This window comes from Rattus norvegicus, chromosome 20 (assembly GCF_021556685.1).
Source record: "Rattus norvegicus strain SHRSP/BbbUtx chromosome 20, alternate assembly SHRSP_T2T, whole genome shotgun sequence".
Taxonomy (NCBI): Eukaryota; Metazoa; Chordata; class Mammalia; order Rodentia; family Muridae; genus Rattus; species Rattus norvegicus.
In genome coordinates, this window is record NC_141553.1 from 3,395,416 (window position 1) to 3,419,527 (window position 24,112).

At 47.7% G+C, this 24,112-nt stretch overlaps 1 protein-coding gene, 1 long non-coding RNA gene and 2 pseudogenes across 8 annotated transcripts; 3 read left to right on the forward strand and 1 right to left on the reverse strand.

The window, feature by feature from the left end:
- Positions 1-344: 344 nt before the first annotated feature.
- LOC147998458 (RT1 class I histocompatibility antigen, AA alpha chain-like) lies at positions 345-7,436 on the forward strand. 7 transcript variants are annotated; one of them, XR_015645406.1, is made up of 9 exons: positions 345-436; positions 639-887; positions 1,037-1,312; positions 2,500-2,775; positions 2,903-3,028; positions 3,206-3,238; positions 3,432-3,479; positions 3,613-5,132; positions 7,193-7,436. XR_015645406.1 is itself a non-coding variant. In XM_087598527.1 (8 exons), exons 1-8 carry the CDS (start codon positions 364-366, stop codon positions 3,615-3,617), a joined length of 1,086 nt encoding a protein of 361 aa, XP_087454653.1. In that variant the 5' UTR covers positions 345-363; the 3' UTR covers positions 3,618-7,436. The 7 variants fall into 7 exon arrangements, 3 of the variants coding, with proteins under 3 accessions (XP_087454653.1, XP_087454655.1, XP_087454652.1); XR_015645407.1 differs by having other exon boundaries at positions 3,613-5,128; XR_015645405.1 differs by having other exon boundaries at positions 3,613-4,593; positions 4,682-7,436.
- A 200-nt stretch (positions 7,437-7,636) lies between these two features.
- On the forward strand, positions 7,637-8,300 carry LOC147998459 (cyclin-dependent kinase 2-associated protein 1 pseudogene; annotated as a pseudogene).
- Positions 8,301-12,441: 4,141 nt separating this feature from the next.
- LOC147998460 (uncharacterized) lies at positions 12,442-13,315 on the forward strand. The gene is made up of 2 exons (XR_015645556.1): positions 12,442-13,001; positions 13,106-13,315. It is a non-coding gene; the product is annotated as an uncharacterized LOC147998460 (long non-coding RNA).
- A 10,051-nt stretch (positions 13,316-23,366) lies between these two features.
- LOC147998461 (small ribosomal subunit protein uS8 pseudogene) lies at positions 23,367-23,817 on the reverse strand (annotated as a pseudogene).
- Between the last annotated feature and the right edge of the window lie 295 nt (positions 23,818-24,112).

The window sequence follows — 24,112 nt, forward strand, 5'->3', positions numbered from 1 at the left end:
ACAGAAGAAGGAAGAGGAGAGGAAACAGAAGGTCAGGCCTGCGGGTGTCTCCTGGTGTACAGACAGCTTCTGGGTCAGAACTCACAGACACCATGGCAAACAGCGCTCTGTCTGGCATTACAGGCTTCAGGCAAAGTCTTAGTCGCTAGGCCCTGAGGTCAGGAGCGGGACTGGGGTTACCACATCTCTCCAGTTTCACTTCTGCTCCTAACCTGTTGAGTCCTTCCGCCCGGACACTGATGATGCGGATGCAATTCTCACCCCCATTGGGTGCCGTGAACCCTGTGAACCAATCAGCGCCGCCCCAGACACTGGTAATAAAGTCCACGCAGCCCGCGGGACTCAGTCGGTCCAGGACCTCAGATGGTGGAGGTGGCGCGGCCCACGCTGCTCCTGCTGCTGGCGGCCGCCCTGGCCTCGACCCAGACCCACTTGGGTGAGTGCGGGGTCCGGAGGGAAACGGCCTCTGCGGGGAGGGGCGGGGGCGGCACCAAGGAAGCCGGGTCCCCGCGTCGGACACCAGACCCCCGCCTCTTCTCCACCCACGTCCCGAGCCCCGCGCCCTGCTCCTCGCTCGACCCGCGCACCCGCCCGGGGTCCGGGGAAGAGGTCGGGGTCTCAACGCGCACCGCCCCCAGGCTCACACTCGCTGCGGTATTTCCACACCGCCGTGTCCCGGCCCCGCCTCGGGAAGCCCCGGTTCATTATTGTCGGCTACGTGGACGACACGGAGTTCATGCGCTACGACAGCGACGCAGATAATCCGAGGATGGAGCGGGAGGGGCCGGAGTATTGGGAGGAGCAGACACGGATCGCTAAGGAAACCGAGCAAATTTTCCGAGTGGATCTGAGGATCTTGCGCGGCTACTACAACCAGAGCGAGGGCGGTGAGTGACCCCGGGTCGGAGGTCACGACCCCTCCCCGTCCCTACACGGGTGGGAGAGGTCCCGGGTCCCATGTCCGAGGTTCTGGAGCAGAAGGGACCAGGGTCGGTTTTCCGAGTGGGTGGGCGGAGCTGACCGCTGGGTCCTGCAGGCTCTCACACCATCCAGAGAATTTATGGCTGTGTCATGGGGTCGGACGGGAAACTCCAGCATGGGTATGATCAGCTCGCCTATGACGGCCGAGATTACATCGCCCTTAATGAAGACCTGAAAACCTGGACGGCGGCGGATAAGGCAGCACGGATCACAAGGAGCAAGTGGGAGCGGGCTGGTGTTGCAGAGAGACGCAGGGCCTACCTGGAGGGGGAGTGCGTGGAGTCTCTCCGCAGATACCTGGAGGAGGAGAAGGAGACGCTGCTTCGCTCAGGTGCGGGGGCCGCGGGCTTCTCCTCCTCTGCCCTCGGGCTGGGACTCAGTCCTGGGTAAGAAGGAACCCTCAGCTGGGTGATGCCCCTGTCTCAGAGGGGAGAGAAGTGTCCCTGGGTCTCCTCATCCCTCATCACAGTGACTGCACTGCCTCTCCCAGGGCCCAGCCTTCTCCCTGGAGAGTTCTGAGTCCCTCTCAGGAGGGAAGGAGAGAATTTCCTAATCTAACAGCAGGGGCTTCCTGCTGTCAGCCATGGCCTCTCCCAGGCCAGGTCCTCTGCCCACACCCACTCTCTGAGGACACTGACTCCTGTCCTGCTGAGTGTGTCAGCCCTTACACCTCAGGACCAGAAGTCTCCTTTACCTCATAGGAGACATGGACTCCACTACACTAGGCTGGTTCCCCCAGTTTCTAGAACTTTCCACAGAATACATTCTCACAGATCCCTCCCTGATGTGGGGTTTGCTTCTCTTCCACACCCCATTTCTCTCTATTCCTACAGTGGAGAATGGTCCCATGAGCCCTTGTGGGGTACCCTGGAGGAATATAAGTTGAGGGATTTCTTTTTCTTTTTTTTTTTTTAAAGATTTATTTATTTATCTCATGTATGTGGGTACACTGTCTCTGTCTTCAGACACACCAGAAGAGGGCATCGGATCCCAATACAGATGGTTGTGAGCCACCATGTGGTTGCTGGGATTTGAACTCAGGACCTCTGGAAGAGCAGTCAGTGCTCTTAACCGCTGAGCCATCTCTCCAGCCCGGGATTTCTTTTTCTTTTTTCTTTTTTTCTCTCTTTTTTCTTATTTCTTACTTTCTTTTTTTCTTTCCTTTTTGTTGTAGGCATTATTTTGCTTCTAGTCAGTTGTTTGCTGCGAACACATATTAAATCAATTATTTTCCATTCCCTCTTCTGTTCTATGACCACCCATCTCATGCTATAGAACATCACATAGGGACAGCCATATTGACCCACTGGCTCATGTGGATTCCCTCTTATCTTCTGAGTCCCTCAGGAAAGTGTGCAGTTCTGTGCTGAAGGGACCAGCTCTCCCTGCAGCTCACTAGTGAGATGACAGTTGAAGTGTCAGACACACACAGTTCAGTGTCATCATTGATTTAACTGTGTCTTGTGTAGATTTCAGTTTGTCTTGTTAACTGTGTGATTTCTTAAATCTTCCACACAGATCCCCCAAAGGCACATGTGACCCTTCACCCCAGACCTGAAGGTGATGTCACCCTGAGGTGCTGGGCCCTGGGCTTCTACCCTGCTGACATCACCCTGACCTGGCAGTTGAATGGGGAGGATCTGACCCAGGACATGGAGCTTGTGGAGACCAGGCCTGCAGGGGATGGAACCTTCCAGAAGTGGGCAGCTGTGGTGGTACCTCTTGGGGAGGAGCCGAATTACACATGCCATGTGGAGCATGAGGGGCTGCCTGAGCCCCTCACCTTGAGATGGGGTAAGGAGGGTGTGGGTGCAGAGCTGGGGTCAGGAAAAGCTGGAGCCTTCTGCAGACCCTGAGCTGGTCAGGGCTGAGAGCTGGGGTCATGACCCCCACCTTCATTTCCTGTATCTGTCCTTCCTAGAGCCACCTCCATCTACCAACTCCAACATGAGTATCATTGCTGTCCTGGTTGTCCTCATTGTGTCTGTGGCAATCAATGGAACTGTGGCCTTCATTGAAACTGATGAGAGGAGGAGGAGAAACACAGGTAGGAAAGGGCAGGGTCTGTTTCCCCTCAGCTTCCTTTAGAAGAGAGCTCTGCTCATTAATGGGAAACATGGCCATAGCTGGCATTGCTACTGTCTCCAACTGGGTCCTCTGTCAGTTCTGGAAACTTCCTCCTGTCAAGACCTTTCTTGAACTCTCACAGCCTTTTTTCTCACAGGTGGGAAAGGAGGAGACTATGCCCCTGCTCCAGGTTAGTGTGGGGGCAGGAGTGTCCCTGAGGGTATTGGAGTGAAGCTGGAGATGTGGGGAGCTCTGGGAATCCATAGTAGCTCCTCCAGAGAAATCTTCTGGGGGCCTCAGTTGTACCGTGATGTGAATTCAGACATACACACACACATACACATATACATATAAACATATACATGTGTTTTGTTTTACCCTAGGCAGGGACAGCTCCCAGAGCTCTGATGTGTCTCTCCCAGATTGTAAAGGTGACTCTGGGGTCTGACTGGGGAGGGGCAATGTGGACATGATTGCGTTTCAGGGACTCCCAGAATCCCCTGTGAGTGGAGGGTTGTTGGGCTGTTGTCTTCACAGTGATGGTTTGTGACTCTCGTTCTCTAGCATGAAGACAGCTGCCTGGAGTGGACTGAGTGACAGACGATGTGTTCAGGTCTCTCCTGTGACACCCAGAGCCCTCAGTTCTCTTTAGACACCAGTGTCTGATGTTCCCTGTGATTCTATGGCTTCAGTGTGAAGAACTGTGGAGCCCAGCCTGCCCTGCACTTCAGGACCCTGTCCCTGCACTGCCTGTGTTCCCTACCAAGGCCAACCTTGCTGGTCCAGCCTGGGGTTGGGGGTGGGGACATCTATATCCTGTCACTCTGTGCTGCCCTGAGCTGCAGCTCCTCACTTTCACACTGAGAATAAGAATCTGAGTGTGAACTTGATTGTTCACATCCTTGACACAAGTGTTGATAGCTTTTTAATTGCTGGATTGAGAATACTTAGAGGTTGTTTTTTGTTCTAGGGTTTTGATTTGTTTTATTGAAGAAAACAATTGGCAGATGGAGAAGCTTCCAGAATCTGTGTCACTAAGCTGTGTGTCTGGAGGGACAGGGTGAGGCTGTAGGGAGCTGAGTGTGGACAGGGCTGTGCCCAGGTGTGCTCAGTCAGTTCTTGTCTGTGATGGGCTCAGGCCTCAGCTCTGTCACCTCCAGGCAGTGCTCTCTCCATCACTGTGAAGACATGGGGAGAGTCTGTGATCACAAGGACACAGGGAAGGCCAGAGCCTTGTCCTGTCCCCAGGATTATGAGCCCCCAGGGCTGAAGATCAGAGACTCAAGTGGGGTCCTCTAAAGTGCAGGGTGCACAAGATGAGTCACTACATTTCCTCCCACCCACTTGATTTAGCTGCTAATGATGGGGTCGGGAAGCTGCCCTGGGCTCTCCCTGTAGCCATGCTGCTGTGGTGATTTCTGCTTCTCCTTTCTGGTGTCTTTCCCAGGGTTCTCAGGGTCTGGTGAGGTCTGTCTGCTCATCTCTCAGGAGCACCTCCACAGCTGAGATAAGACCTAACAGAGAGGCTTCTCCCCTGTAACTTGGGTACCGATTCCTGAACCTGGACTGTCTTACCTTTTCTGTCTGGTGTACTGGAATTAACTCCCTGAAATCTCTTAATCTCCACCCCCAGCTCTGTGCACCTGGGTCTTGCAGCTGATGCACCTGTGGTTGCTCTGCCTTTGGATGGCTCTGTATGGCAGGAGAGCAAAGTCCCCCTCAGAGGCCTGTGACCATTAAATCATCTCATATTCATGGCACTGAAGACACGGGAGGCAGAAGCTGAGGGAAAAACCTGACAGCTCAGCAAGGAAACTTTATTTTCTTAACTACATACAGGATATCTATTTACCAGCCTCATGCTACAACTAAACTCCAGACCTTCAGAAATCTGTCTGTGTCACTCTATCAGTCTAGTCTGCCTTTCTCTTGAGCTCCTGCAAACCCAAGAGAGCTCCTGAGCTCTCTTTCCTGGATTTCTATTTTTTTTTTAAAGATTTATTCATTTATTATATATAAGTACACTGTAGCTGTCTTCAGATACACCAGAAGAGGGCATCAGATCTCTTTACAGATGGTTGTGAGCCACCATGTGGTTGCTGGGAATTGAACTCATGACCTCTGGAAGAGCAGTCGGGTGCTCTTAACCGCTGAGCCATCTCTCCAGCCCCTGGATTTCTATTTTACCTGTGTCCTGCCAGTGGCTTCTTGGTCGTTCCTGCAAGTCCTAAGAGAAAATCCTATTCCATAAAGGCTCTTCAAAGCTGAGAGAGAGGGGTGGGGGTTGTTAAAAGTTAAAATACTTATAAAAGAAGTATTTAATTCCTCCCTGACCCCCTCACCTACTAAGCCATTTCACTGTCATGGGAGTTGGGGTTGGGAGCTGTCCAAGGCAAGCCACTACAGGCTCAACCATTTCACTTTATGGTTGAAGGGAGCACAAGGCCACCTGCTGACCTTGCCTCAGGTCATAGAGCAAGGACCACAGGACCTCTCCCAAGCATCTTGCCTTAAAATAAGCTGGGTCTTTCCCTTCTTTAGTGTTCTTATCTGTGGGGAATTCAGAGGCACCCAAACCACACCAGGACACATATCCTGGATCTGCCAAATGTGGTATCTACTGAGGATTTTATATTTTCCTAACCATTCGGTTTTCTACATGCAATAATTAAATATTCTGTGACATGGGCTTGTCAGTGGTTAGGAGCTGAACATTTCTAGTCTGGGCTTTTCTGGCTGACAGGGGAAGGCAGTGGCTGGTCAGGATCTCTCCTTTTGGTTGATCTGGGTGAGTGGCCATAGTTTGCAGAGGACCTCCCTGGTCAACTCTGAGCTTTATGACTTTTGATGCAATCTACAGCCTTTTGTGTCCTGCGGTAATAAAAACAAATCAGCATCCCTAACACTATAGATTTGCTGACTTCCATTCTGATGTTAACACATCCTTGTAGTATATAGGGTGATTTAATTCCACAGTTTTTTCCCTTGATCCAGTGTCTCTCTGCAGCTGTTGGTCCTCTCTTGTTAATGTTCAGAAAATCCAAAGTTAATGGAGCACACTGTATTCTACTCCTGGGGCCTTTATTCTTTCTTTTTGTTTTATAGCTATGTTCTTTAAGGTGTGATTGGGTCTTTTCTACCACTCTTTGCCCTGCAGGATTGTGTGGTGTAGCTGTAATGTGCTTTGTAATGAGGGAAGAATTGCTGCATCTTACTGGAGACGTATGCAGGGCACTGTCGGTCCTAGTTTGTACACCTATTCCCACCAGAGCCATGCCTTCCAGTAAATGTGTAATTACAGAGCCAGCCTTTTCAGAACTCAAACCATTTGCCCATTGGAAGCCTGAGTATGTGTCAATGGTGTGGTGCAAGCCTTAGGCTTCCAAATTCTGCAAACTGAAACACATCTATCTGTCAGATTCCATTTTTTATTTACTTTTGTTGGTGCCCTTAGAGTTACTTCTAGTGTGTAATGTAGTTTGGTTGTACAAAAAACAAGTAGAAAATTTCTTTATAAGTTCCTTGACTTCTTGCCAGGTCATAGAATTTTTTCTTTAAACCTTAACTGTTAACATAGTGGTTTTCAGGAACATCTGAGGCTCCTAACACACTCCTTATGAATAATCAGTCATTTCCTTCATTCCCTCTGCCAATGGCCCCGGCATGACCGTGAGAGACTGAATGTGGGTGATAAGTCATGGACAGTTGCTATTTCTGATTGCCTGGTGCAGTGGCAAAAATAACGTGAATTCTGAATTATCCAGAATAAATTCCGCAGTTGCTGTGTGCAGAACAAATCTTTCCGCATATTGAGCCTCAGTCACTATATTAAAAGATTCTGGAAAATGTGATAATACCATAAAGATTGCATACAACTCTGACTTTTGAACTGAAGCACATGGGCTTTGAATTACTTTTTCTTTTGTTTTTACTGACTTATATGCAGCCATTCACAGCTTTTTCACCTGGATGGAATTTAGGGTCTTCAGGAATTAGTGTTCCTTTTCCAATGCATGGGACAGTCCAATTAGTTCTTTTTTTAAACTGAAGTTGCTTTCTTTTAGGGTATTTGTTGGGATGGAGAGATGGTTTGAGGGTTAAGAGCACTGACTGCTCTTTCAGAGCTCCTGAGTTCAAATCCCAGCAACCACAATGGATGTAACGGTATCACATACCCTGTTCTGACAGCTACAGTGTACTTACATATAATAAAAGGATATGTGTTAATTGCTCCCAAATAGTTGTTACAAACTGTTTGCCAGTCTTCATTGATTACCCATAATGACGTAATCTCAGCATTAGTATAAGGCTCTGTAATTTTGATGGGGCTATTCCTACAATTGACATAATCATACTTTTATAATTAAACCAGAAACTTTTTAATATAAGGCTTTGGTTTTTTACTTTGAGTGTATGCTATATAATGCTGCTTCCCTTTGTCTAATGAGTCCCTGTGGGAGAATGGATTAAAGGGGCTGGGGACACCATGTGGACCGTAGCCCCCCAACATTTGGCAAGTTGCAGGCAGCAGCACAGTGCCGGGCGAGACCTGGTGAGGAGCTGCCTCTTGTGGCCTCATGCCCTCTACTGGTCCAGGCGGGCACAGCACCGCCTGGGCTCAAAGTTTGTGGCTCCCTCCTATGCTGTGCCCACTGTATGGGTGGTGTACTGCTGAGGTGGCAGGATGGGGACAGCTCTCTTTGCCGGCGACAGGAGCCTGAGGCAACAAAAAGTGCGCGGGCTCCCGGGCAGGCGCTCGGACGGGTGGGGGGACGTGGGGCCACCTGGCCGGACTCCGCCGCTCGTGGGGAGGTCGGACAAGCCTAACCTGACCACGCACCTGCCCGCCGCTGCCCTCAACGTCGAAAGTGTCCATTCACCGTCTACTCGCATGGCGACCTCCTCCCAACATCGCCAGCTGCTGAGTGACTATGGGCCTCCATCGCTAGGCTACACCCATGAAACTGGAAATAGCCAGGGGCCTCAGAGTAAAGGTGCAGAGTTACTGGCCACCATTGTAGAATCGGGGAAAGAGATCAGACCAATGTCTGCAGGGAGCAGGAGCGCCATGGAGTGGCTAAAATGAGGCTTCATTCATGCCCAAGCCTGGTTCCGGAGTGCTTGGCTGAAATGGAACCTAAGGCCAGGTCCTAGCCCCTGGCCACTATGAAGGCCCATCTCGCTACCCCGTGGAGAGGAGAGGCTTTGTTCAAAATGGCAGTATTTTTCTCCCACAATCATTAAGCTCTGAACCCATACTCAGAAGACTGGAAGACGTTTCGCAGTAACTGACTGTGTGCATTTTAAATAGTTAGGAAGGACCCAGCTCTTTTTTCTTTTCAAGCATTTGAAAGATGTCTGTGAAGCCACATTACAGCAAGCTATTGTTTGTCCCCAAATACCAGTGTTCCCTCTAATCTCCCTTTGGACACATTTTCCACTTGCATCGCCCCAGTTGACTTCCTTTCCATGAGCTCACCTGCCTCTTAGGAGTCGAGTGCAAACCACCGCACGTTTGCTCTGTAGCTGGCCCGCCTGTGTGCAGTGTAGACCCTGCTTCCTGGAGCTTCTCTGCTTAAGCATTGGCATGACTGTGTTGGGCCCTGCCTTAGTGTTTCCCTTCCCCCTCGTTGAGCCTTTTAGCCTGCTATAGCAAGAAGTTGTTTACACACTTGTGAGCTGCTCTTAGCCCCTGATTTGGGGCTGGGATTTTCCATGGCACCCTTCCTCCCCACCGAGCCTTCCAGCTTGTTGTTTAAGAAGTCGTTTATGCCCCTGATAGGGCCCAGGACTTTCCACCACACAGACTTTTCCTATTTTACTGGTTAGGGATTTTCGCCTGCCTTGTTGTTTTCCACGGCTTTTGCCTCTGGTATATAGGGAGATCTCAGTAAAGTCTTGGTGGTACTCACTGAAAACAGGTGACCTGTGTACGTGTTTTCTTTCAATCCCGCAGACCTATGCCCGATATTCACACACTGGCGGCGCAGGCGCCAACATGACTGAGTGCTTTGAAGTCCATCTTTAAAATGCACAGGTTATAAAGACAGAAGAAAGAGCCATCTATCCAACTGACCAAGCACCCCGTAGATCTCAGTTCAGTGTTTACTTTGAGGCAATCACAACATCTAGAGGAAAACGACTGAAACATGGTATCTTTGTATTTATTACTTGATGTAACAAAGCTTATTTTCATAGAAAAAAAAACCAAGAACAAAAGACAAAAGAACCAAATACAGTCCAGTTTGGGAACTATGGTACCCAACATATATGTCTTGCAGTCTCTTTTCTTTCTTTCCTTCCTTCTTTCTTTTTTAAGATTTATTTGTTTATATATGTGAGTACACTGTCGCTGTCTTCAGACACACCAGAAGAGGGCATCAGATTCCATTACTGATGCTTGTGAGCCCTCATGTGGTTGCTGGGGATCGAACTCATGACCTCTGGAAGATCACCTGGTGGTGCTCTTAACCACTGAGACATTTCTCCAGCCCCTGCAGTGTCTTTTCTATTAAGGTGAACTCTTTCTCTTCTAATCTGTTAGCTGTCTTGGCCTGTCAATGTCTGAATCTCCTTGGAACATCTGAAACAGATTACTTAATTCTTTTTTTTTCTTTTTTTTTTTTTCCAGAGCTGGGGACCGAACCCAGGGCCTTGCGCGTGCTAGGCAAGCGCTCTACCGCTGAGCTAAATCCCCAACCCCAGATTACTTAATTCTTGTGCAGCTAATCCAATGTTGAGCCAGAGCCAACTGGTATACCCCATTAATTTCTGAAAATTGAGATTTCACAACTGATTCTTTCCAATTGGTACCCTCTGAGGTTGAATGTTTTTGTTGACTTATGTTATAATATAGATGATGAATACAATCTCTTCTCTGTATTTTTTTTTTTTCAGAAGCAATCTGCAAACCTCAACAAGGCAAAATTCTTTTGGTTTCAGAAAACATTTTTTTTCTAAAGTATCTGCATCAGAATCAGCCATCAAAATATCCTCCATGTAATAATAAACAATGAATTGAAGAAATTGCCTACAAATTATTTCTGGTGGCTGTTGCATTAAATCCGGACACAGTGTTGGATGTTTAACATTCCCTGTGAAGAATTTCCCATGGATATCATTGGACAGGTTGAACATTATTATATTATGTACTATGAAGGCAATTATTTCCTAGCTGCTCTGAGGCAAACAGCCATACTTTTGTTGTAGGGCCTCAAGCAACAATCCCCCAACGCCCATTTTGTTTCCTGTTGGCAAGGAGTCGCCTTGTAGTCTCTCCAGGACCTACACTCATTGGTGCAGTGGCAACCCTTACCCGGTTGCCTGCACACACTTGGAAACCTAGGCCTTCTTTCTTGTTTACATTCAGAAAAGTACATTGCCCTTGGAGATGCCTTGTTCACAATCATGTGTCAAATGACCATGTTTCCCACAGTTAAAGCATAGGACATTTTGAGATCTGAGACCTTGATCAACTTGGTCAAAGTCTTTGTGCTACACCTTCTTCACAGGGAATGCTAAACCGGATTTTGAGATCCAAAACCTTTAGATATGGGTCGCCCAATGTGGTGGCACTATAGAGGTTAGAAACAATATCTGTCTTCTCCCTGACCCACTGTTCCCTGTGTGTTGCTCTCAACTTTAATGGCCTGACAATATTTTGCATTTTGTATTTGCATCTTCAAAGGTCTCAATGAGCACTTCTCTGGAATCAGGGTCTGACATAGCTTTGTTCATAGCTGAAACCAATCCGTGCAAAAGAAAAAAAATCAGTGAAGGCTTCCCCTGAGACTTGCATAGTTTTTCTAAGTGATGTGGACTTCCGTCCTGGCTCCTCCACTCCGTTCCCAGCCCTTAAAGCTGCTCAGCAGCACTGTTCTGAGATTGGATCCTCAAGTTGCCCTGTTCCTGTACAGCAGCGCAGAGCCCCTCTCAAGTGGACCTGAGTTGTGTTAATTCCCCTCCTCCTCTGTGCTCTTCCACATTCCTGGCTTCTGCTCTCCATCATGGCAACCATTAACACTGAGGTCCAGCCTGTGCTACAGCTGTTACCAATCCTCCTCAGTCTTGGGGAATAGTTCAATTCTAAGTAGTCTAAATATTTAGAGTTTGTTTCACATAGGACAAGGGCATGCCATAGGACATCATTGTGTCTTTGAAATGCCTTAGGTCCATCATTGTACAGCACCCCATCCTGTATTTTCATAACTGTATGGGTGCATTGTCTCCATTAGCCAGCATATGCTGTGGTGGAACTACTTGGAATGCTGTTGGTGAGTCTGTGACCCAGGACAGCCTGTCCTCAAAAGCTGCTGTGGGTTTATCCCTGTCTCCCAAACATGGCGGTCTCCTCTGACCATCCTCCTGCTTTCCACTTTGACCTGACTGCCCTCTGTCCCCATTCCTTCCTCTCTTTCTACCTGGGGGAAACTCCCTCTCTCTGCTTCAGTCACTGGGAATAAACCTATTGGTTCTCCCTTTTCTTGTGTTTGACATTTTTCAAACTTGTCTGCCTCTATGCTAATTTCTCTAGCTGCACAGACAACTCTGCTATTTCTCAGAAGAGAGAGAAACTAGTCCTCCTCTTTTCCTTTTATTCTCCATGTTTTGAATCACAAGCTTCTCCATTTCTTCCCGTATTTATTCCAGTTCCTCAGTCAAGTCTTTCCTCCTTTTTTATAAACAAAATAGCCCCAAATGAGGGATAATGGAAAAGAAAACTCCTGTGGAAATCCATGTGGGTCATGTCCCAAGAAAAGCCTGAGCAAACACAATGTTGGCTTTTTGAAACAAAGTATCCACTCCTCCTTTTCCTGCCTTTGGTCTAAGGTACTTGAAATAAACCCGCCCATTCTGCATCAGCCCACATTTGGCACCACTTATAAAATGTGCATTTTATTTTCAAACAATGATCAGTTCTGTACACCCTAAGCTATTAGCTGCAAATCCCATCAAAGGTGCAGTGAATCGCTTCTTTCTGCCCCAGCCTACAGTCTATGCCCCCACAGGAGCTGTCAAAATTGGTGGCTCCTGTCCTAATGGCAGAGGCCCTAATATCTCCTCAGCCTGCCACCATCCCAGGAACTGTCCGTGGTTGGGCATCGCCTGTCCTGCCTCAGCCTACTGCTGTCATGAGGAGCCATTCACAGTGGTGACTTCTCTCCTGCCTCAGCCTACAGTCTTGGTAAAATCCCACCCCAGGAGCTGTCTCACAGGAGCTGTCCATAGTGACAGTGCCTCCTCTCCCGCCTCGCCCAGCAGCTCCACAGAGATGGCACCGTAATGTTACATTTTTCTCAGCTCTACTTGTAATGTGGTCTCTTAAATGCTTTAACCTCCCTTCAAGCCCACAACCCACTAAAGGTAGTGGAAAAGAAAGGGTATTAAGATACAGGGAAAATGGACCTGCTTAGGAATTGATCTTTGGAGCAAGTTTCCTCTGTGTTGTCAGGAAATCAGCAGTTCAGTTCACAGGTCAGTTCATTAGTGTCTGGATAGCAGCAATGGTGGCATGACCTTGCAGAAACTGCTAGACCTCATACAAATTAGCATGGGTCAGCAGGAGGGATTAGGACCAGCAGTGACACCAGGAGAAGTTCCTTAGCATGCCTCTCTCAGGGAAGAGCAGATCAGTGAAGACAGGAGACCAAGATGCATTACAAAGAGAGCTGTGCAAGCAATCCAAGCCTCCTGTCACTGTCCATTGGGTACCATTTATACTCCCTCCAAACTTCGCATGTCCTCCATAAGTCTTGGCTCAGCAAGGGTCTTACCTCAGCATGTGAGTTTATCTTAGCCAGACTTCACATAAACCTGTATCATTCACAGATTGATGACACTCTGCCAATCAGCTCAGTCTACAGAAGCAGCAGGGAGCCGCCAGCACACCACCAGGACATTTCTGGTGCATTTCTCTCTATGGAATCAGAACTAGTGGAGCTCCACAAAGCAATGTAAGGTGAACCAATCCCTGTGTGTCATAATCAAATAATCCTTTATCATGGTCCTTTCACGTCCTTGCTTTAGCAGAATGTCCTTTCACTTGTGTCTGCTTCAGGAAAGCACTCCTTCACATGTTTGCCTCAGCAAAATACCATCCACACAAATGACTTTGTAAGGAAACCAAAAGTTTGAGCTTCATGGCACTTCAGAAAAGCTGTCTGGAGCTGAGAAGAACTTCCCACCGGAGGGAAGAGGCTGGATGGGGATGGTACCTGGACATTCCTTGCTGGTCATTGTTTGTCCTGACTTCACAGAAAGAAATGGTGTTCTGGAGGCTTTGTGCCAATTCTGTGGACTCGGGCAAATTGGCAGGTTGGAGCCCAAATTTTAGATATGCTAACTGATACAGACTCACATGGAGTTTGTTAAGACAGATTCATGTAGAATTTTGCTAAGACAGACTCACACGGTGTTTTGCTGAGCTGTGGAAAGACTCGGAAATTTTGAAGGGAGTGTAACAGGATGCCATGGACAGTGATGGCGGGCTTGCATAGCTGGCTGTGCAAGGCTTCATTGATCTCAAGTATTTGCCTTCACTGGTACCTCCAGTCATAGTCTTTAAGGCTGGCCCTCTTCAGCTGGCCCCATTCTCCTACCATTAGACCTGCCACTCTGCAGTTCCCTTAGGTCTCCTGGGCCATGGCGCCCCCTACCTGCCCTTTGCTCACCTTCCCTTCAGAGCTGCCTCTCCCAAACCTCCTCTAGGTCCTTGTGGATTTCAGCACAGTTTCCTTAGGCCCTGCTGGGCTACTGTGACTTTTCTGGTCTTCCCCCCATCCCTCCACATTCAGAGCTGTAACCCTGTACTTTCCTCAGGCCCTGCTGGGCTACTGTGACTCTTCCTGCCCTCTCCTACCCTCTCATGTTAGAGACGCCTGCAACTTGCAACTCTAACCCTGCAACTCCTCTAGGCCCTTTCATGGCTTCTGAGACTCCATTCCCAACCCTTTCCTATGAATAAGACCGTCCATGAGAGCTTGGTTCTCATTCCACTTCTGGCTTCTACAAAAGTCCTGGCACCAGGCACCGGGACTCTTAGGTTTGGACCAGGCTGCTGGGTTGTGGTGATGACCCACTGAACAGCTTGGTCCTCATTTTCTTCTCCCTGAGTCTGGGGGCGCCCATGGCTCCAGGCTGCAGTGACATTCTGCTTCCCCTCTCTCACCCAGGGCAGCAGGATCTTTCCCACCCTCTTGTTCTCTTGGGAGGCCTCTTAGAATCCTCCACCCTGTGCATCTGAAACCAAACCTGAAGATCCCTAAGTGTATTCACCTGTCCATGCAACATTGGCCTCAGTGTCCCTTAGAGAAACAACATGAATGGCCACCCAATGGCACCCAAGATCCTAATTGTTCCTTGTTGTCATGGTGGGGAGCACAGTAGCAGACAGACAGACAGACAAGATGCAGGAGATGCAGCTGAGAGTTTACATCCAGACCCGTGGGCAGCTGGAAGAGCCAGACCCTGGGCCTGGCCTGAGCATTTGAAACTCCTCAGCCACCTCAGTGACGCAGTCCCTCCCACAAGGCCACACTTCCTGACAGTGCCCAACCCTGGGGACCAAGCACTCACATCTATGAGCCTGGGGGGCCATTCTCATTAAACCACACATTTCTGTCCACCACAGGGCAAACCAGTGCTTCCTGGCCGTGCTGGGTCTGTGTATTAGCCGTGTCTCAAGAGTAACAGAACGTATAGAATGAACATTTATATGTTATATATAATGTAATACATTTGATGCATGATAATGTCTTACAGTCTGTGGTCCAGAAAACTCAGCAATGGCTGACAATGAATAGAAACTCCAAGAATTCAGTAGATGCTCAGTCCACAAGGCTGGATGCCTCAGCTGCCCTTCAGTGTAAGCTACCACCCCAAAGAAATAGGCGCTCAAGTCAGTGAAGAAGTGAACTTCCCAGCAGGGCAGAGCAGCAGGCAAAGAGCAAAGGCTTCCTTCATCCGTGTCCTTATGTAGCATCCACCAGAAGGTGTGGTCCATTTTAGGGTGGGGGTCTCCATCTCAGATACTCTGGATTAAAATGTATCTTCCTACCACAAAATCCATATAGAAGTTGATTTTTCACACTTCAAATTGAGCAAATCCTGTCACAGATGTTCCCTCCATGTTGGGGTTAATTCCAGATGCAGTCCAGTTGGCATGTAAGCCTGGCCACCACACGTCCACCTCTCGTCAGCTTTGTTAGCACAATTGTCATTGTGCACAGTGTAAAGATTACCTTTGTGTCACTCAAATGACGATTTCTGCACATCTGGTTTTAAACTGGGCGTGGCACTGGAATGCTTACTATAAGAATGTGTGCAAACATTGCTCCCCATCTGTTTTCTGCTTTGTCAATAAAGCTGATCAGCCAAGAACTGAGCAATGGAGAGAACAGGGTGGTACTTCCGATTCCATGGAGGAGAGAAAGGAGAGGGGGGAGTTCAGCCATGAGGAGAGGTGGAGAAGCCACCCTGAGAAAACAGCCCAGATGCAGATAGAGCCACATCTACACTACAGTGACAGCATCACGGGAGACTAGGCTGGGAGGAAGCTGGGTGAGCTTAGAGGATTAGAACAGAACAGCAATGCCCAGTGATCATGATTTAAAGAGAATTGAAAAAACTATAGTCTCTCTGTGTCAATTACTGGGAGCAAGCTGGGTCAGAGGAAAAACACCACTTACTTTAATGATATACAACTGGACACACAGTCACATCTCCCTGTGTGATGCGAAACCAATAACCAGGTTATAATAATGCAGGAACATGAGATAACTGTTCTATGTGACGTCACAAAGACATTGTAAATTTAGAAAGAGTGGCAATGTCCCTATGGGGCATTTTTTACTATCCAAATTTAAATATGATAACCATTTAAATTTTCTCAATTGGTGCTACATTGTATGATACACAGAAAACACAAATATCTGTACAAAGACGTTCTGAACCAAACACCACAGAAATGCTCGTGTAACTTATAATCCGCATTTCTGCAACAGGTGCCAAGACTGCCTGGTATTTATAGCCCTAACCTCATGTGTTCTACCCAGCCTCTTTATTTCAAGAAATAAGGACTCTGAGACGTACATGCTTAAGGCCTTGGTCAAACACCTTTGGCTGCTGTCCGGCTAGCTCAGACTCTATAATCCCATTCATTTGACACTATTTTCTGCCACGTGGGTAATTACCACTCCTCAGCTTCATGTCTGTCCTCTACAGTGTCCATAGGCAAATCTCCCTCTCTCCTGACTGGTATTTATGACGACCTTCCTCTACTGTGCATTCTACACTTCATTTCTTCTAGCAAGCACCTCAGCAGGTCTTGTCTCTCTTTTGGGAGCAGTGACCACACCTCCATTCCTGAAGGGGCTGTGCTGTTTGTCATCCTGCCTGGATTAGGCTGTTGTACCTTCACATTGACTTTAATCAGAGGACACAGTTGTGCTATGAGAAGCCCTAAGAGGTCCCCTGCACTCCAGACATGATCCTTCTCACCACCACTGTGGAGGGCAATCTAATTTCCCCTTGGTGTTCTGCAATCACTCACCTAACACTGTCATCCCTGTCTTAGCCTGATGGGCAGTACCTAGACAGGAGAGTAAAGGTGGGACTTCTGGGCTGAGAGAGGGCTCTGGGAAAAGATTCAGAGTCAGGAGGATTCGCCAGCATGACAGGGGGGAGGACCAATGAGGGCTGTGTGAGAGAGGTAAAGAACAGGCCACACGGGGGGACATGGGCCAGTATTTGTGAGGCTAGAATAGCGGAAAGTCGGCCAAGCTAAGTGTGTCAGCTGTTATAAATAATAATAATTATTCATGTCTTTATTCATCCACTGCAGGACCAAGAAAGTCCCACTATACATAAGTCAGCCCTCCATGCTCTGTCACCTAATGAGAGCACTGTGACTGTGTCTTCAGAAAGTCCCTGCATCTTTATATCAATCGAGCTGTCTCAGATTGGTGTGTACCATGGGAAGCCTAGAGGACTCCATGACTCTGGGCCGACTGTCACACTTCTCCTTCTCTGCAGAGAGTTCCTTGGTCAGAATACCATGTTGAACTCTGGTATTCTGTGGGAGAGCAGGCCGGTGGATAAAGCATCCTGTAAGTTCACTGATGGTGATTTCAGCAGATGCATCACAGGCCGGAAAGGCAAATCCATGTTTATTATCTACATCCATGGTCAGAATGGGTATCTACTCCAGTAAGTACCAAGTGATGTCCTTTCCATGAAGGACCTGATCCAATGAAGTCAACCTCCCACCAGGTTGCAGACACCTTGAGGGATGATGCCATATCTGGGGCTCAGTGTTGGTCTCTGTCGTTGGCAGATCTGCCCTGCAGCATCAGCTGTAGTCAGTCAGCCTTAGTGAGTAGAGGTCCATATTTTTGAGGCCATGCATAACCCCCATTTCTGCAACCATGGCCTCTTTGTTCATGGGCCTGTTGGGTGATGGCAGAGATGGCTGGTAAGGAGACTGACTGTCTACAGAATGGGTCACCCTCCTACTTGGTTATTTAACTTCTGAGCTGATGTCACCTTTTGTTGACCATGTTCATGGGACACAAGTGACTTCACACCCTTCCTCTATTTGGAGAGATCTAGCCCCAGATGTCTTCCCCAGATGACTCCAATCCTGCTCTTTCCAAGGCCCTGTCAATCCCACCAATCCATTGTCCACAGCCCATGAATTAGAGAATAATCTCACATGTGACCATTTCTCCATCCAAATGAAAGGCATTACCATGTGCATGGCCTGAACTTCCTCCCACTGTGAAGACGTCCCACCAGAAGTGTCCTTCAGGGATCTCCAGGCAAGGGGTGGTAATGCTGCAGCTGTCCACGTCTGGTGGGGCCTGCATAGCATACACAGCCATCAGCAAGACAGGCCCTCGTCTCTTCTTCCTCAGTCTTGCAAGGATAAGGCACAGCTCATGAGGCTGCAGGTGCATGCTTGGCTGCAAATGACATTGTAACAGGAGTGGAGACCGGAGGCCGTTGGGCAAAGTCTTCATGTAACTTCCTTGTGCCTGTAGGACCTGTCCAGTCCTGATTACGTTTTTTTTTTCTTTGACCCAATTGGTAAGTTATAATTGCCCACTTAAACAGACAAAGCCCGGTACCATCCATCCCTTAGGAACATTGATAACAACCTGTAAATACACAGAGCAGAATCTTTTTTTTTTTTTTTTTGGTTCTTTTTTTCGGAGCTGGGGACCGAACCCCGAGCCTTGCGCTTCCTAGGTAAGCGCTCTACCACTGAGCTAAATCCCCAGCCCCCACAGAGCAGAATCTTAACATCACCTGCCATAGCTTCTCCCCTCTCTCTCCTCTGTCCTGTCTCTCCCTGATTATGTTCATACCACTTCTATTTGATAACAGCTTAGGGCTGTGTGTGTCCTATTTTATGACCTGGTGGGTCAGATAACATCCAACTCATTATAGGCAGCCCAGGTCACATGGTAACTTGGTGGCCCATTGTCAAATGTTCAGGTTGCATCAAGGCCAAGAGCTGCCTCTCAAAGTGGGAATAGTTGTGTGCAGATGATGGTGGAGTTCTCTTCTGTGACTCACTCACAGAAGCCTTCTAAACATCCTTCTCTGTCACTGACACCTCGAGTACCATCAGGTCTGCTGGATCACATGGTCCAAGATGTTGGAGCAGCCTGAACTGTCGCGCCCACCTTGTCCGGCAAGGAAGACGTAACACGGTTGGATTCTTCTCAACAGCCTTTACTGCAAGACACCTTCATTGTTGATACAGGGAGGCGGCGGCAGCCTGCCCTAATTGTTACAGCTTCAAGTGTTACAGCTCCAAGTGTTACAGCTTTAAGTGCTACGGCTTTAAGTGTTACCGAGACGAGCGGCAAAGCTGCTCGGCTTATATACACAACAGTATGCTAATCTTCTTTCAGGGATTGGTGGGGCACGAGTCACCCCACTGCCATCCCAGCTACTTGTCCTCCAGAGATTGGCGCGGCATGAACTCCCATTTAGCATAGTACCGCCCCAGCCAGACTGATGTCAGGTGCAAAACCCCACACATGCTCAGTACTGTTGTTAGGGGGGCGCCAGATTCACCTCATTATCATACAGCTGCCGCGCTGCTCCCTACACTGAACCACAGCTGGGACCTGTTGAAGAGTCTTCACCTGTCCTAGGACCCACAGGAAGTTAGCAGCTCTCTGATTCAGAAGGCTTATGGGCCTGAGTAACAGATCCAAGTGAGGGATGTGCTGTCTGCAGAATCCAAAGACACAAACTAAGCCCTGAGCTCCTCTCTTGGTGGTGGGAGGGGCCAGGTCAGGAGCCTTCCCTTCTTCTTGGATGGAATGTCTGTGCCTGCCCCATCCACTGGATTCCTGAATTCCCTGAATTAGAAGGATTTGAATGATTGGTAGGATTTATTTCCCACCCTCTGCAGCATACATATGTTACCAGAATCCAAAGTTGTTCTGACCACATCTCCCTTTACCTCTCCTGTCTGTCCAGTGCAGAGCAAGACAGACTGACTGTGGAGAGTGACACTTGACAATTGATGGTGGCACTGATTTTGTAATTCCTACAAGGATGAGATACTTTTTTTTTTTTAAAGATTTATTCATTTATTATATATGAGTACACTGTAGCTGTCTTCAGACACACCAGAAGAGGGCATCAGATCTCTTTACAGATGGTTGTGAGCCACCATGTGGTTGCTGGGAATTGAACTCAGGACCTCTGGAAGAGAAGTCGGGTGCTTTTAACTGCTGAGCCATCTCTCCAGCCCCGAGATACTGTTTTTTATTCACTATTTTCCTTGGCAGAGGGAACTCTAAAGGCTTCCATTTAGTCTTTCCAACCATGATAGCCCTCACTCCACAGGTCAGGGAACCAATGTGAGAATTCTGCCAACCTCAGTACATCTATCCCAATTCAACATTCTTGGACTGGAATATAGTCACTGCATGAATTCAGGAACCCAGTAAACCTAATATAATCAGATTTCTGTCAAAACCTCACTATTCCCTGGCCCTCTGTAACACTCTACTCTAACTGAAGAACCATAATGTTTCCTGGATCTCCTGGAAGCAGCATTAATTTGGGCCGATATGCAATAGAGCCTGGTAAGTCTGATTATTTCTTTCCCCAGTGTATGGTTACCTTGGTGAAAAACTAGTTCCCACTAGGAAAGGACTGGAGAAAGGCTAGCTGCTACACCCACTCCAGTGGAGTCTGTGTGACAGGAAGCTCTTGTGCTTCGTTTCTGTCCTGAACAGAGGCCTGTTCCTGGCATGGCTTGACCTCCTGGAGGTCCTGGCCGTCTCCCTAAAAATAGATGATGACTGGGGTCTATGCTTGCGGTGGAGGTGCCTTCTGTGTTTTAGCCTTGGTGATCTTAGCAACTTTAAGCCTGTCAGCAATATCTGATTTTAAGAATATAGCAGTGTGGGAAGATGGTCATGTACCTTTAGATGTCTCAGGAAAGTTCAGAGACGGAAACGTCTCACACCATCGTGATCCTGACGAACTCAACGGCTGTGATGAATTCAACTGCTGTACCCATTAGCTCCCAGCAAATAGGAGAGAAATTAATTGCAGCTATTAAGAACATGACTGTTCCAGAAAAGCCTTTCCCCACTTTTGGGAAAGTTTTGTTTAGCATGGTTCAGAATAGTAGTGACTCCTTTAGAAAGATCATGGACAAGTTCCAACAAGTTGAACAAACTTATCAAGAGTTAACTATGGGGGCTGGGGATTTAGCTCAGTGGTAGAGCGCTTACCTAGGAAGCGCAAGGCCCTGGGTTCGGTCCCCAGCTCCGAAAAAAAGAACCAAAAAAAAAAAAAAAAAAAAAAAGAGTTAACTATGGTTACAAAAGTTTCCTTGTTATTCTGAGGGACCATAAATATAGAGTTTAAACTTTATTATGACAAAGATAAATGATGAATGCATACCTGGTGCCCATAAATCTGGCAGTATAACTACAGAAACATAAGTCTCAAAAAAAAAGTAAAACGTATGTCAACGAGGGGTGCAGAGGGAAGAGAATGGGGGACAAGGGTCACAAAGAAGGACTCCAAGACAAGAGTCTGATCAAGGCGACAATTTTATTTTTCCCCAAGGCTGAATTTATACCATAACAGGGGTAACAGAGGGAGGGGGAAGTAAGAAACATTTATGCAGGCCAAGGACACAGTATTTGTGTGGTCAGCTGATGTCAACAGGTTGTTGGTTTTTCAGAAAGGTTACAGGTCATCACATTGGGTATCTTAACGTCAGATGTGTTTCTCAGCAAGGTCACAACTTTATCATATGATTATTCATCTTGACCACCAGATTTGTATTAGTTTTCTGCAGCTGGCTGGGGAATTCCATGAACCCAGTCATACTTAATTCTAACCATAATAATAACATCAATAATGGAGGGTTTCAAGGACATCACTCCCAACAAATATATTCAATATTCACTCAGGTAAGTTCCTAGATTTGAATTTATGGTCATTTGGATTCATAGGACAGATAATAGTTTCTCAATGGTTGGCAGATACAAAGAAGCCAGATGTTATGAGCCTAATACTTATATTTTTAATATTAAGAATAAATTGAAATTCTTAATTGTAAAATTAATTCCTCTTAATCAATTAAATAAATAGTAATTCTTAATGAAGAATTAATAATCATTAACTCTTTATAATAATGTTTTTATCCTTGTTCTCACTATATAGTTGATGATGTCAGAGAAAGATTTGCCTTTTATAGGACGAACGGGGGCAATGCTGAGGTAATGTTGTTGGGCCCTGTGTGAGGAAGCCTCTCCGTCCTACCCTGCCTACCTAAAGCACCTTCTGAAGGATGAGATACAAAGCCTATGTCCTATAGCCAAGGAGAGCTGAGGGCAGGATTGTGGTCAGAGGGAGGAACTCTGGGAAGAGAGAAGCATGGGGGATTCGCCACCCAGACTCAGAGGAGTCGGGATGTGTGAATCTGAGGAGAGGTGAGCAGCCACATGGCAGAACTTAGGATGGTGTAAATGGGATAACTGAGTTAGGAGAAGCTGGAACAGGCCCAGCATGAAGCCTAGGCATCCATAAATAAATGTAAGTCTGCTGTCATTATGCAGAGCAAGGACTGGCAGGCAGGAATGCCCCACAGAAGCAGCAGGAGCTGGAGCAGGAGCAAGAGCAAGCAGACAAAGAGCAAGCGATTCCTTCCATGTCTACACTGAGGCCTCCAGCAGAAGGTGTGGGCAGATTAGAAACAGGGAGGGACTCCACTCAAATACTCAGGATTACAGGTGTCTCTTCCTCCATCAAAGGAGAGGGTCAGAAACTGATCTTCCCACTTCACCTTAAGCAAAACTGCCTCATAGATGTTGCCCTCCATTTTGGGGTTTTAGTTAACCTCCCATGTAGCTGACATCAAACAATCAACATCATAGTCCAGGTCAGAGTTCTGCACCTACTCTGGGGCTCTGCAGCTCCTCTGAGCACTCAGGGCTCTGCCTCCTGCCTCCCCTCTTACAGGGCGTTTTCTTCCCACGGCTGGAAAAGCATGTAAAGTTCTTCTGGATGTAAGTGTGATGAGAGCAGGGCAGCATGAGACCCGAGACCCTGGAGAAGCACAGACAGCAAGGAAGCCCTGGGGCAGCTCAGCCAGCCTGGGTCCCCTTTACCCTCAGCTCCGAGGGCTCAGACTCAGTCCTCTCCGTTTCTTCCACCAGGTGGCGTTATTGCGCAAGATTGGAACTCGTCTCTTCCATCTGCAACAGGTGAGACCTGGAGGGCCAGCAGTGGGAGGGAAGATGGGGAAAGGGGACACCTTTCACTGCAGGAACGCTCTGGCTGTTTGGATGTCGGGGTCTGTTACAAATTAGCATTCAAACGTCTGAGTGGATTTCTTATAACTCATGGGGAATCAAAAACTGGCATGGGCTTACATGCAAAGTTCAGCACACACTGAGTCATCTCCCTGGGATGAGGCTGTGACCCACTGTGCACAGTAGGTCCATACAATGAAAGATCTTCTTATTTTTATATTTATACTGTTTTGCAAATTGTCGTTTCAATACACTATTTCAACCATCTCTACCTTCCTGTTACAGAGCTCTCTTCATTGGCTGGTGGTCCACTGTTGTCTGAATAGCACTGTGCCCTCCACCCCTGGCCTCACACTCTTTTTTTTTTTTTTTTGGTTCTTTTTTTTCGGAGCTGGGGACTGAACCCAGGGCCTTGCGCTTCCTAGGTAAGTGCTCTACCACTGAGCTAAATCCCCAGCCCCTGAGCTAAATCCCCAGCCCCTCTCACACTCTTGATGTGTAGAAGAAAGACCGGCAGAATTCTTTTTTTCACAGTCCACAGAGGCTTTTTATTTATGCTTTACATTTTAAAAAAGAATCCCAGGATTTTCCCTCCCGTACGTTTTCGTCTTGCCTCTTCATGGTCCATATTGCCAGCTGAGGTTGTCAGCACAATGAAACCAAACTGCCGTGATGGGAGCAGATTGTTCTGCCACTTCTCTAGGTCTTTGAGTTGAACATCAAATCTAGGGCTTATAACTCCACACTTGTTCAACCTTCCTGTGAGGGTCACAACAATCTTCCCAGCTCTGTGATCATCAATGATCTCGAATTCACCAATGTAGCCATGCTTCATCATCACAGTTAGAAACTGAACGATGACTTTGGAACACGGCCTGATGAAGACCTGGCGTTTGCCCCTCTTCTCCACACTGTTGATGCTCTTGAGAGCATCTGCCAGAACATTCATTCCCACTATGGTGACAGTGAGAGAAGATGGCTAGAGAGGCAGTATTCTTAAAATCATAGTTTTTAATTTTTATTTTCATGACCTGTCCTCTTTGTGCATATAAATATGTAGGTGCACAGCCATTGATCCCTTGGAACTGAAGTCACAGATGGTGGAAGCCACCGTGTGCTGAGGGAACTCAACCTGGATCCTCTGCACCAGCAGCAAGTGCTCCTGGCTGCTGAGCCATCTCCCCAGCCACCATTGGAATGTTTGCCTCAGGAACCACACAGCTGCCTCACAGCTGCTGGCTGACACCATAGAGAAACCAGAGGCC